The following is a 13,944-nucleotide window of genomic DNA, read 5'->3' as shown; positions in this document are numbered from 1 at the left end:
GGAAACCAACAACCAAAAACCCAATATTTTTAAATATTAAATATTTTAAGGCAGAGGTAGATAGATTCTTGATAAGCAAGGGGGTGAAAGGTTATCAGGGTAGGCGGGAATGTGGAGTCGAGGTTACAATCAGATCAGACATGATCTTATTGAATGGCGGAGCAGTCTTGAGGGGCCGAGTGACCTACTCCTGCTCCTAATTCGTATGTTCATATGTAAGAACTGTGGAGGAACAAAGCAATTTAGATGTCAGTGTATACAGATCAATAATGGCTAGTGCACATATACAGAAAGTAATCAAAAAGGCTAATGGAGTACTGCTCTTTGTCTCAAGGGGGTTGGAAATGAAAAGTGAGGAAGTGATGCTCCAGTTATACAGAGCCTTGATCACAGCCCATCTGAAATATGGCTTTGAGTTTTGTGCATCAAACCTCAGGAAGGATATATGGGCTTCGAAAGGGGTACAGTGCCGATTCACCGGAATGGGACGAGGACTAAATTATGAATTAGCTTGTATAAACATGGCTTATATCCACTTGAGTTTAGAAGGTTAGGGGGTGATCTATTCAAGGTGGTTAAAATTATAAAATGATTTGACAGGGTAGATACAGAGAAACATTTTCATCTGGTGGTGAAATCCAGAACAAGGGAGCATAACCTTAAAATTAGAGCTGGACCATTTAGGAGTGAAATCAGGAAACACTTTTTCCACACAACGAATAGTGCAAATTGAACTAAGTTCCCCCAAAAGGCTATGGGTGTTAGGTCAATGGAAATTTTCAGGCTATACCTACAAAAGTTTGTTGATCACTGACACAAAGGTGGATAAATGGAGTTGAGGTAGAGAACAGCCACGACCTAACTGAATGCCAGAACAGGCTCTGGGGGCTAAATAGCATGCTCCCATTCCTAGTATCAGAGGGTGAGGCTTGATGTAAGAGATAAAAAATAAAGGAAGCAAAATCCTGGTTAAAAATAAACAAATGGCCTTTTTTTTATTACTAGTCAGCCTACAATACAGATTTGAATCCCATAAATTTAAAGTCAAGTGGATTATGTTCAGCTGGAAATTGGATCCAGATTGGTCAAGTGTATTTCATTTATGATCCTTAAGAGGTAGTGAAGGAAAGAGGTCTTTCTGGAATAGATCTTCTCATAGGTCCCAGAGGTGAAAGAAAAGCCTTCCAAATTCACTGCATCCCAACCCATGAGCGTACTACTTTTTATGCATGTATTTTAAAATGCATTTGGTTAAGAGATAACATGTTTTTACCCAGAATCTTCTGAATGGTTGCTAGTTTGTTACCTCAGTTGTTTTCTCTCTGTTCTGCTGTGGGTTGTTTGGCGGTTCTGTTAGAACAATTGGGTGCTCCTGAATGTCAACACGCAACTCGTTTTCAAACGTATGTCTCCAGAGGACTTCCATTTCTGTCCAGTTTGCAATCAGTCCATGCTGAATTGGATACTGCAATCCAACACAACTTAATCAAACATTTGAATAGATGCCTGCCAATCAGCACATGGGCACAATTCCCCACAGCAGCCGAAATCAGTACTTGTATTGATCGAATTTTCTAATGTACAGATCTCAACATTTTTGGTGAACTTTTGGTTGAGAAATATCAGGGTTGGGAAATCAAAATTTCTTCACTATGTGCATCCAGCAGCAAACATTTCCCAGTCACCATGGATGAGATACAAATATTTCTACCCTTCCTTAATAGTTCATACTGACCTCAACCATAGGTCTGCATCTATACTGCCCTTGTATCACCCTTCTGTTTCCCAGTCAAATCATTCTGATTGAGTGAAACTACAAATGTGCCAAACGAACGTAGAAGGAGAGTTGATAGGATACAGCATATTCCACAGTGCAAAGGTGGGGCAGAATAATGCTGAACAGTTAAAAATAATGTTATCCTAATTATTGTACAAAAGCAATTTACTTACAATCAAATGAAGAATGCTGCGTTTTCTTTGGGCTTCCTCTCCAACATAAGTGCATCTTTCTGATAATCCAAAAACATTCAATGTTGCGTTCTTTGGCCTTCCAACCACACTTGGAAAAACGTACGATGGAGAATGATTTCCTGAGAGTCCGGCCTTTATCAACCCACTGCCATTATCAATTACAACTGGAGGATACAGGTCATTGGGCAAGCTGGAAGAAGAGTCGGTCACCCTAGAAAATGAACTACCTGGCAAAGAATTTGGATGGCTGAAAGAATAATTAAAGTAAGAAATACTTTTGACTGTCCATTGAAAAGACAGATGAGTCTGGATAACAGCATACCCATCCCAACCACAATTCTTAAGCTTAAAATTCCACTACGCTGATCCCATTATGTCTAGATAATAGGAAGTTACATGCAGGTATAAACAAGAAATATGTAAAAGTGATTGTCTTGGGCTAAAGAGGGGAAACATAATCAGCCATGTTTCGGGTTACCCTACTGGAAAGTATATGTGGACATCAACTGAGAATAGGATCAGACCTAGCTATGTTGCCTCCATGAATATTCTGGCAACACTCACTGTGCTCATATGAACACTAGTCACTTTAGTGAGGTACAGGAGAGCACCAGATGTCTGAAACAATAGCCAATGAATGTTAGCACCTTCAGCAGATGTTGGGGGAAAATTGGAAAGAGAAAACTAGAGGTAGTGGTACCTGGTGTGTCTGAGCTGGTAAAATAATTAACATGTTTCTTACCTCCACGTCTCATCAGCAGGTCTCCCTCGCAATGTGGCATCAGGTTATGCAAACCAACATCTGGGGTCTTGGTTGCATCTGGCTGTGTTAGGTCATTTACACCATCCTGAACAGTCACACTGACCTTGCTGACAGTCTGGCCCAGATCCTCGGGAACTGAATCAATAATGTCTTCCAAAACACACTGCTGCTCAACCAGATTCCTTTCATTAATCTTGTTGTTTCTCTCCACAGTAATGGAAATGTTCAAATCTAAAAATTTAAGAATTTGACATGGCTGTTAACAAGAGGAGACTGATGCCTACAGTAAACTTCTTTATAATCCAAGATGAACAAAGCAGATCAGAAGCTCAACCTTTGCGAACTGAACTCTTTTCTTCAATGTTCTCTGCCTGGAGCTGTCTGCCTCAACTCGGTTTCTTAAACTGACGCCTTATCACATATTGATTACTATTAGTTTTGTATGATGGGAATAGCTTATAATGGAATGTTTAGTTTGGTTATCCTTTCAATGGCCTCCTGTGATGCCGAGTGGAGCTCTCAGTGGGCAGATTGATGTGTTGTGTTCCATGGTCTGGTACGCTCAGTCACAACGCAATTTGGGTCGTCCCTCATCTTCCATTTATTGAATGTTAAAGGAATATCTCTAAATTACGTACTTAGATTGATATGAAACATTGCCACTGAATTATGCCCTTCCCAAATTCTAGTATGGGCATTGCAGTTATTTTGGTTCTACCCAATGTATCTTACCTGCTAAGGGGACAAAAAGACACTGGGTTGTGTTTCTGTGACTGGTGAGTATCATAAGACATTGACAATTTCAAAGATACTGTTTTCCAGGTAACTATCTGAATTTACTGGCACATGTTTTAATTTGAACTGGCCGCCTCTATTTTTTTCAATAAATAGTGCTCTCCTTCTGGGGATCATCTGTAATTGTTCTGGTGACCCAGTGTCATTGTATCAGTCTGAAGGGTGGGGAGGGGGAAAACATGGCATTGAATTTCACCTCTGTGGCAGGTGCGCATTGTAGAGCATTGCTTGTTTCAATAACAAAATTTTCCAAATTGCCTTTTACATTTACTACCATCTTTAGTTTGGACAGGCTGTCCAATTATTTACCAGTGATGCCAGGGTTTTCTCTCTGAATCACCATTTGTGACCCCTGCTGAAGTGTATATATGAACATCAGGTGTGGACAGGATCAGACTCAACTTCTTACAATTGAATATCTTGTCAACACAGAATTTGCAGGTTCAGACATGAAGGATGGCTACTTAGCAATTATTGGGTTTGACTCCTGCACCAGAAAGAGGAGGCAAATAAGGAAAAATAAAATCCTGAGATTTCAACATTAAATTTGACCATTCTCTATATTTTTACATTTAAATATAACACAGCTACAAAGAGGCATATCTAAGTGCTTTTGTACCAATTCTCATTTTGTTCAGATTCCTGGAGACCAATGTCTGTGAGTGAAATCATTGCTTACACTACTAAATCCTGCTTTTCTTTTCCTAATGGAAAAATTGCATCTGCAATTCAGCTGTAGGACAGGAAAGCTGGAATTAGTAGGTAAATACTATTTGTCAAGTCCAAAACCAAAAGGAGAGAAGGGATGCAAGTGTAATCATGTGCTTCAATTCCAATGTATTCGTCACTACAGGTGTTGAATATTCATTGAAATATTAATAAATAATGGATCGACATCATTAAAGTGAAGTGGAAAAAGGACTTTATTTTAAACTGATGTCCAACTTGTCTTCTAGACATTTCTTGGAAGTAGAATTGTCTGGTCTAAAAATTGTATGGATAGCAACTGTATTGGGACCTAATCTACATCGTTCAATACACTTAATACTGTTATCTAGTAAACATTTATGAATAAGGTGAATGCCCTTATTACCCTTGAACAAGGTCACAACCATATTTAGCTTTGACAGTCACAGCTCATTTCTTTCTATCTGGTTTTATATCCTAGACTTTAGCTGTGTCACGCTCACCAGAAGTGCAGTAATGAAAATACAGAACCAAAGTGGAGTTATAAAAAATTGGAACAATTGTAAAGAGATTGGTAAATGTGCTGTCAACAAAATGGAAGTCAAGACACATGACCCTCAGCATCTCTTGCCCTCAAATCCACATCCGTGTCTGCTGGAACTGAAGACCAATTAAGCCCCATCTACACGGAAATGTGACAGATAATTGCACCTGGATGTGAGATATACTCAAAAACAATGAGACAAGACCTTGCTCAGACTTCATGTCTCCAAATAACCTCCATTACAATGAAGTGTGAACCACCCTCATCTCAGAATGGAGCCATCATCAAGGCCATTATGCAGTCTAGCTAGGAATGAAACCTGAAGTCACATGGGCAAAGCTAACCCTTGTAAATTTCACCTGAAAAAAGGTAATCATTTTGAGGAACAAAGGAGGAGTCTTTCTAAGACAGGACTAGAGACAACATCATCAACTGGTGGATCCTGTCGGATGGTTCCCCGAGCAGACCGTCAAAGTCATTTGGCGGAATGCCTCATCACCAGAACTTTCAAACAAGCACCAAGACGTAGTTTGGCTGGTGGTGAGAAGGGCCCTCCCCGTCAGATCCTTCATGCACACCCGAAGTCTCGCCCCATCCGCACAATGCCCCCGCGGTGGCTGTGGTGGGGAAGAGACGGTTGCCCACCTCCTCCTGGAATGTGTCTTTGCAAAGCAGGTGTGGAAAGAGATGCAGTGGTTTTTGTCGAGGTTCATCCCAAGCAGCTCTGTAACACAGGAGTCTGTGCTCTACGGGATGTTCCCAGGGACGCACACCGAGACAAACATCAACTGCTGCTGGAGGACTATCAATTCGGTGAAAGACGCCCTTTGGTCTGCCCGAAACTTGCTGGTCTTCCAGCGCAAAGAGTTGTCCATGACCGAATGTTGCAGACTGGCACATTCCAAGGTCCAGGACTACGTGCTGAGGGACGCACTAAAGCTTGGGGCAGCCACAGCAAAGGCTCAATGGGGAAAGACCACAGTGTAAGGTCCCCCCACCAAGCTGAACTGAGGGGCTGGATCCATGGGAAACCCCTCGAACTGTATCGTTGATATTTTCATTTGCTGTAAATGTGAAACTGTAATTGGCATGACAATTGTGAAATGGAAGGGTTGCGAAGAAACTCATGATAGTATTGAAGGAAACTGATCTCCCTTGCAATGTTTGTATTTTTTGGTGCTGTTTGAAACTGTTTGGCAATGTAATTTTTGCAGATTTTTATGAATAAAGTATATTTTGGAAATTAAAAAAAATCAACTGGTCTATAGGGAAAATTTTCATTTGCTGTAAAATGTAAAAATGTAATTGGCATAACAAATGTGAAATGGAAGGGTTGTGAGGCAACTCATGATTGTAATGAAGCAAATGGACCTCCTTTGCACTGTTTGTATTTTTTGACTTGGTGCTTTTTGAAACTGGTCATGTATTTTTTACAGATTTTTATGAATATAGTATATTTTGGAAATAAAAAAAAAGTCTATCCCCAGTTCTCACAGTACAGCAACAAAAAAGCCATTTTGAATTCCAGCAAGGCTGAGAGAGAGAGATTGATTCCAGCCAATATAATTGAACACTGCTGAGACAAGTTTGAAACTAGCTACAGCAGACACAAGAGCGTGCCTTTGCAAAAATGACTTTTCTACCAGTGAGAATTGACCTAAGACATCATCACCATCTTCAACCCAAAGTGAACGGCCAGGAGACTGCAAAGTCCAACGAATACCAGACAACCAGCAAAGAGGCCTGCAACTTTTAAAAATTCCGAGGAGGATTCCACAGGTTATTCCTGAAACAACAGACTTTTACAACCTGAACTCTGAACACCTCTTACCCAGTACTTTTCTATCTATCTTCTCTTGAGAGTGCATGTGAGAGTGAATGCATGCGTGAGTGGTATTGCAATCATTTTGGGATTTGTTTAAAATAGCTTTTTTTACGTACTAGAAAACCTGTCCATATATTTGGCAAATAAAACAAGGGGGTTAAAATAGGTGTAACAAAAACAATGCTGTGGTCAGTTGGGAGGTGAACAGTGGGAACAAGCCACACCATCACCCACCTGGCCATAACAACTGTCACATGATTCTTCTACTTTGCTGCAAATATAACCTCTGACTTGACATTGTGGATGTAGAGAACTTGGAAAATGACCTTTTGCTGATTGTTAGCGAACATTACAGAAAAGTAAATCAAAGTAATTCAAACAGGGGCAAAATGACAGACAATCAGATAATCAGTGATTTGATAATGTCACATCTTCAGTATCCAAAGTTTTAAATCTGATCCCTCATTTCTACTGTAAAAACAAAACAGTTCATAGTAAGAAATAGCTGTGATGCGATACATTAATACACTCGGCTCAGGAGTAATGGTCTGGGTACTTTCAGTATAGATTAACTGAATAAAAAATAGTTATTACTGTAAACCATATATATTCTTCATTTATCTAGCAAAATAGCTCCACAAATGCAATGCTTCCATATTTTTAAAGTTGTGTTTCGTTAATTTTTTTTTTATTTCCAAAATATACTTTATTCATAAAAATCTGTAAAAATTACATTCCCAAACAGTTTAAAACAGCATCAAGTCAAAAAATACAAACAGTGCAAAGGTGATCAGTTTCCTTCAATACAATCATGAGTTGCCTCACAACCCTTCCATTTCATTGTCATGCCATATACATTTTTACATTTACAGCACACAAAATTTTCCCGATACAGTTCGAGGGGTTTCCCATGAATCGAGCCCCTCAGTTCAGCTTGGTGGGGGGACCTGACACTGTGGTCTTTCCCCATTGAGCCTTTGCTGTGGCTGCCCCAAGCTTTAGTGCGTCCCTCAGCACGTAGTCCTGGACCTTGGAATGTGCCAGTCTGCAACATTCGGTCATGGACAACTCTTTGCGCTGGAAGACCAGCAAGTTTCGGGCAGACCAAAGGGCGTCTTTCACCGAATTGATAGTCCTCCAGCAGCAGTTGATGTTTGTCTCGGTGTGCGTCCCTGGGAACAGCCCGTAGAGCACAGACTCCTGTGTTACAGAGCTGCTTGGGATGAACCTCGACAAAAACCACTGCATCTCTTTCCACACCTGCTTTGCAAAGACACATTCCAGGAGGAGCTGGGCAACCATCTATTCCCCATCACAGCCACTGCGGGGGCATTGTGCAGAGGCAGCGAGACTTCGGGCATGAAGGATCTGACGGGGAGGGCCCTTCTCACCATCAGCCAAGCTACATCTTGGTGCTTGTTTGAAAGTTCTGGTGATGAGGCATTCCACCAAATGACTTTGGCGGTCTGCTCGGGGAACCATCCGACAGGATCCCCCATCTCCTTTTCCCGTAGGGCCTTGAGGACATTCCATGCAGACCACTGCCTGATGGACCGGTGGTCAAAGGTGTTTTCCCGCAGAAACTGCTCCATGAAGGATAGGTGGTACGGCATGGTCCAACTGCATGGAGCGTTCCGCGGCAATGTGACCAGGCCCATCCTTCTCAACACCGGGGACAGATAGAACCTCAGCACGTAGTGACACTTGGAGTTTGCGTACTGGAGATCTACACACAGCTTGATACAGCCGCACACGAAGGTGGTCATCAGGATGAGGGCCACGTTGGGTACATTTTTCCCGCCCTTGTCCAGAGATTTGAACATCGTGTCCCTCCGGACCTGGTCCATTTTAGATCCCCAGATGAAGCGGAAAATGGCTCGGGTGACTGCCACAGCGCAGGAGTGGGGTATGGGCCAGACCTGCGCCACATACAGCAACGTGAGCGCCTCGCACCTGATGACCAGGTTCTTACCCACAATGGAGAGAGATCGCTGACCCCACATGCTCAACTTTTGTTGTACCTTGGCTACTCGCTCCTCCCAGGTTTTGGTGCACGCCCCGGCCCTTCCGAACCATATCCCCAGCACCTTCAGGTAATCTGACCTGACGGTGAAGGGGACAAAGGATCGGTCAGCCCAGTTCCCAAAGAACATGGCCTCGCTCTTGCCGTGGTTAACTTTGGCTCCCAAGGCCAGTTCGAACTGGTCGCAGATGCTCATCAGTCTGCCCATGGACAGCGGATCCGAGCAGAAGATGGCAACGTCATCCATGTACAGGGAGGTTTTAACCTGAGTGCCTCCGCTGCCTGGGATTGTCACCCCTCTTATGCTCGCATCCTTCCTAATAGACTCAGCAAAGGGTTCAATACAGCAAACAAACAAGACCGGGGACAGAGGACAGCCCTGTCTGACTCCAGATTTGATCGGGAAACTTTCCAAATCACACCCATTGATTGAGACTGCGCTACTGATGTTTTTGTAGAGCAGTTGGGTCCAATTGCAGATTCCCTTTCCAAACCCCATTTTGGAAAGCACGTCCATCATGTAGGTGTGTGATATCCTGTCAAAAGCCTTCTCCTGGTCCAGGCTGATGAGGCAGGTGTCCACCCTCCTGTCCCTTACGTAGGCGATTGTATCCCTGAGTAGCGCAAGACTATCAGAGATTGTGTTTCGTTAATAGCAGAATTTGTAGGAATTGACCAATAGGCCTAACAAGCCTGACCATTTTCATTTGATCTTATCCCTTTGCCTTCTACACTTCAGAGTAAATGCAATTTGTCCTTTATACCCACTTTTGTATCATATCTGTCTGATCCCTCTCTTTCTAAAAATGTTCCTGACACTATACTATTTCCCTAGTAACTTGTTCAACAACTCCTTGGATGAATACATTTCACTGTACCACATTTTTCACCTAATTTCCCAATTTTTATCATGAGACCCCCTCATTATTCTTTAGGGCAGTTTCACAACAGTTGGACATTAACAATCCCCTTCATAAAACTGAAAACTCTAGTTAGGCAACCTTCATGTTTCTTTCCCAAAGACAGTACACACATTTAAATGGTGCCTTATCATGTCCTTAAAACATTTCAGAGTGCTTTAACATCCAATTAATTACATTTGAAGTGCAGTCACTGATGTTAAGTAGGCAAATGCAGCAACAAGTTTGCAAACAGCTCGGTCCCACAAACAGCAAATGAATGAATGATCCAAGAACCTATATTGGGTGGTTTGGATTGAAGGAGGAATACCGGCTATGACATCAGCTGCTCTAATAGGACCTTTTATATGCACTCGAATAGACATGAAGAGCCTTGGTTTGCTGTTTCATCCAAAAAAGTACTTTGAACAATGCAACATCCCCTCAGTACTGCATTGAAATGTTAAGCGTTTTTTGAATGACTTCTTCCAGTACGCTTATAACTCCCATTGCTTGCCCCAGAACACTTACACCTCAGTGCTTAAGTTCATTCAGAAATGGCTCTCCTGGTTTTGTGGGCGAATGCCCACCTGGTGTGGGTCCGAGTCATACGGGACAGGAAGATGCTGAGTTCCATCCTCACCCTGCATTGGCAGTCAGTCCCAAACAGCATGATCGCACAGTTGGTCCAATGATGCTTCGGCCAGGCAGGGAGAAAACCAGCTGGGGGCCGCTCCTGAACAGAAAGGGCCATAGACATTTTTTGGGGGTTTCCTGGTACATTCAATCTTCAACAGTTAGAAAACCACCTGTATAGCAAATGCTGAACGCCTGTAGTCCAACCATTGATAGTTTGCTATTTTCACTCGCTATCTGGAACACCTTTTCGGGTTAATTGTTAAATCAGTAAAATAAAAGCAAAGTACTGGCAGACCTGCTGTGTGTTTCCAGCACTTACTGTTTTTATTTATAATTGTAACTCAGTTGTCTGAAGAACTATGGAACTTTTCCTTATAAGAGAAACTTTAGTCCTAAAATTAGCGGTAACTTTTGACTTCACTACAGGTACTTGCCATTAGAACTGGGATCAGCGAATCTCTGGTCCAATTGTAGCCGGGATTGGCACAACAGTTCTCCGGTCTCCTTATCTGCCTTCTCGCAGTCCGGGGCCAAGTTGAGGTCGTCTTTCAGGACCCGCTTTTGGTCGGTCGGATCCAAGCGGTCGGCACCGCTGAGCATTTCCTGGGTGAGCGGTTGGGGTTCTCCCACCGATGAAGTTGGTTGAGTAGTCTTTACACTGGAGGCACAGCCCATGGCGACCGCCTCTCTCCACCCTTCGCGGGCTTCACCCGTCTGTGCGATCAAACGTTTTCGTTTCCCAATCCCGGGACCCTGAATTTTGAAGCGTTTATGTGCTGCCAAATCCCCAGCTGTACATCTCGAACAAGGGAAGAGAGTTTCAGTTTGCCAGGCAGAGGCTTCGGCGTTGCTAAGCTACATGGCATTAACATTGACTATTGTGGGTGGAGCATTGTATTCAAGACAAGAATCATTTAAAGGGACGTGCTCATTCATAATAGTTTTCATCAGTGCAATTTTACAAAAGAACCACATTGACATAGGGGAATAGTGTACCAAAATTAATTTCACAGAATTTACATTTAACTTTATAACAACACACTCGATTTAAAACTCCAAATATTAAATAATTTGACAAAAAACACGAAAAATCAACCAACATCTCGGTTCAGATAACAAATACATTTGTATATCGAATAGTATCATTTGCGATAAAATATATTTAAACAGGTACTTCGACTTTTCCATTAAAAATGTCCTTTCGTCAACATATTTGATAAGACGGCTGTGTACAAAAATCAGATGTTAGTGAGGAACTAGATGCTCCTGAACATTTTCTTTTCCAAATAAAGCGTCGAAGTGTCACTCCAGGTGAAACCATCTATTTGTAACTCACAGTAACCAAGGAAAGAAAAAGTTGACGATTTGTTAATTAGATTGCTGCAAGGCGGAATGTCTCCTGTTCTAGTAAATAGGGACTTATTCATTGTTCTTTATATAAATAGTCGTTTGGTAGCGCAGAACTTGCGTATTGCTGAAAATAGAGACATGTTGAAGATTTTTGTCTTGCACTCATCAGGACAATCCACAAGAATACCAAGGTAAGAGAAAATAATAACTTTACACTGTATGAGAGGAGAGTGCTGATTGGTTGCACTTACTTTCTACCTATTTTTATCCTATCCGATACCTTTACTCCCACTTTAACTTTGTTTTGTGAAGACAGAAGCAAAATACTCATTCTGTACTTCAGTCATGCCCTTTATGTCTGCAAGACTATTTCACTTTTGGCCCTAATTGGCTGCACCCTTCCTTTTACTTTTTATGTGTTTACAAAAGATTTTGGATTCCTTTTTTGTTATCTGCTTTTCTTTTTCTCATACTTTCTCTTTGCCCTTCTTATAACCTTTCTCACTCTCTGTATTCTGCCTGATTTTCAATTGTATCCTGGATCTGGATATTGGTCATAAACCTTCCTTTTCAGTTTTATTTCAAACTCCATTTCCTTTGTCATTCAGGGTGCTCTATATTTGGATATCCCATCTTTCCTGAACTATCTCCACCTTTCTCATTTACTGTTTTCTTGGCCAATATTTTCTTGCAGTCCAGCTGTGTTCGATCCCTTCTCAAGTCATGAAAATGGCTCTCTTCCAGTTGGGTATTTTCACCGTTGATTTTTCTTTGTCCCTTCCCATTATTCTCAGATGCTCTCCCACTGCAACACACTCCACTTGCCCTATTTCATTTCCCAGAACTAGATCCAGCACAGCTTCGTTCCTCATTGGACTAGAAACATATTGGTTAAGAATATTCTCCTTTACACATTTTAGCAATTCTTCACTATTTTGCCCTTTTCCTCCCCACAGTCTAAATTAGGGCAATGGAAATCCCTTATTATTACTATTCTATTATCTTTACATTTCTCTGAAATTTGGCAACACATTTGCTCCTGAATCTCCTTCTTACCATTTGGAGGAGGTGGGTGGGGGGGGGGGGGGGGGGGGGTGGGGGGGGTGGGGGGGGGGGGGGTTTTGGAAGGGGTCTATAGTAAATACCCAGCAATATATTCGTTCCTTTTTTGTTCTTTCACTCGAACCGAATAAATGCAGTCCTTGAACCATCTAGTATATCATCCCCTTGTCGAACTGTATTATCCTTGATCAATATTGCCAACCCTTCCTTTTTTCCCCATCTTTATTCCACCTGATTACATTGTAGTCAGAAATGCTTCATTTCTATCCCTGTCCATATTTAAGCCTGGTCTCTGTTATAGCCACTATAATCATAATCCCTTCTGGCAATTTGCGCCTATAGCTCATCAATCTTATTTGTAAAATGCCTTGCATTAACACACATGCATTTCATGCTAGTCAACTTTGCTTCTTCCAATACCTGCTGCCTTGACTCTGGAATTGCCCCCCTACTGAATCACACTGCCCCGTGAATGCGACCATTCCCTCCGCCAGCTAGCACCAAGTGTGCCCCACAGGACCCCAACATTGACAGTACTAACCCCTCCCTTTAGGTCCATCATGCACCTCACCTTCATTAACTGCTCCAACACCTCCCGCTCACCTCCGCCGCCACCACATCCAGAACACTAGGCCCTTCCCTCCTCCAAAAATCCAAGCACCCAAACCGCACCCTCTCCCCTCCCTGGCCTCCCTCCTCTGCACCTCCTGGCACCCAAACCCCATCCTCTGCCCTCCCTGGCTTCCCTTCTCCACGTCTCCAGGCACCCAAACCTCATCCTCTGCCCTCCCTGGCTTCCCTTCTCCACGTCTCCAGGCACCTGAACCCCACCCTCTGCCCTCCCTGACTTCCCTCCTCTACACCTTCAGGCATCTGAACCCCACCCTCTTCCCTCACTAGATTTCCTCCTCTACACCTCCAGGCACCCAAACCCCACCTTCTCAAATCACACTCCACCCCCCACAACCCGACCACCACAAATACCCTTTGCTGATCCAGAGCCTGCAGCCAAACATCCATTCCAGTGTTGCTGTTTCTTATGCCAAAAAGTTCAAGAAACAAAACTACTGACCTCAGATACAACTGCACAAAGCCAACAGATGAACGCCATCTTTAAATGAAGGTGAGCCAGGTGCCATGAGATTCCCGTGTGCCGCTGACTGAATCTCCACGTTTGAACCTGCCATCAGGAAATCAAAATATCACCTCCCACCGAATCGAGTTACCTCGCCCACCATGAAACCCACTCTTGCAGGCCCCATATAACTTCCCCATCCACCACCCCCCCCACCCCGCCACTCTCCCTTAAATGGGAATTGATTGCAGGCGTTCAAGAAGGTAGCGCATCATCACTTTCTCAAGGGCAATTAGGGATGGGCAACAAAT

At 42.8% G+C, this 13,944-nt stretch overlaps 1 protein-coding gene across 1 annotated transcript in view; it reads right to left on the bottom strand.

Annotated features, from left to right (window-relative positions):
- LOC137351723 (uncharacterized) overlaps positions 1-10,965 on the bottom strand; it is a 37,098-nt gene extending 26,133 nt beyond the window's left edge. The window contains exons 1-5 of the mRNA XM_068016460.1: positions 10,590-10,965; positions 9,526-9,528; positions 2,714-2,965; positions 1,951-2,198; positions 1,307-1,465 (exon numbers count right to left, since the gene is read on the bottom strand). Of these exons, the coding sequence (XP_067872561.1) occupies positions 1,307-1,465; positions 1,951-2,198; positions 2,714-2,965; positions 9,526-9,528; positions 10,590-10,821 (894 nt within the window). The 5' untranslated portion in view covers positions 10,822-10,965. The remainder of the gene's footprint in view (positions 1-1,306; positions 1,466-1,950; positions 2,199-2,713; positions 2,966-9,525; positions 9,529-10,589) is intronic.
- Positions 10,966-13,944: the final 2,979 nt, after the last annotated feature.

Source organism: Heterodontus francisci, chromosome 36 (assembly GCF_036365525.1).
Source record: "Heterodontus francisci isolate sHetFra1 chromosome 36, sHetFra1.hap1, whole genome shotgun sequence".
Lineage (NCBI taxonomy): Eukaryota > Metazoa > Chordata > Chondrichthyes > Heterodontiformes > Heterodontidae > Heterodontus > Heterodontus francisci.
Note: the sequence above shows the minus strand (reverse complement) of the source record. Positions and strands in the feature narration are given on the sequence as shown.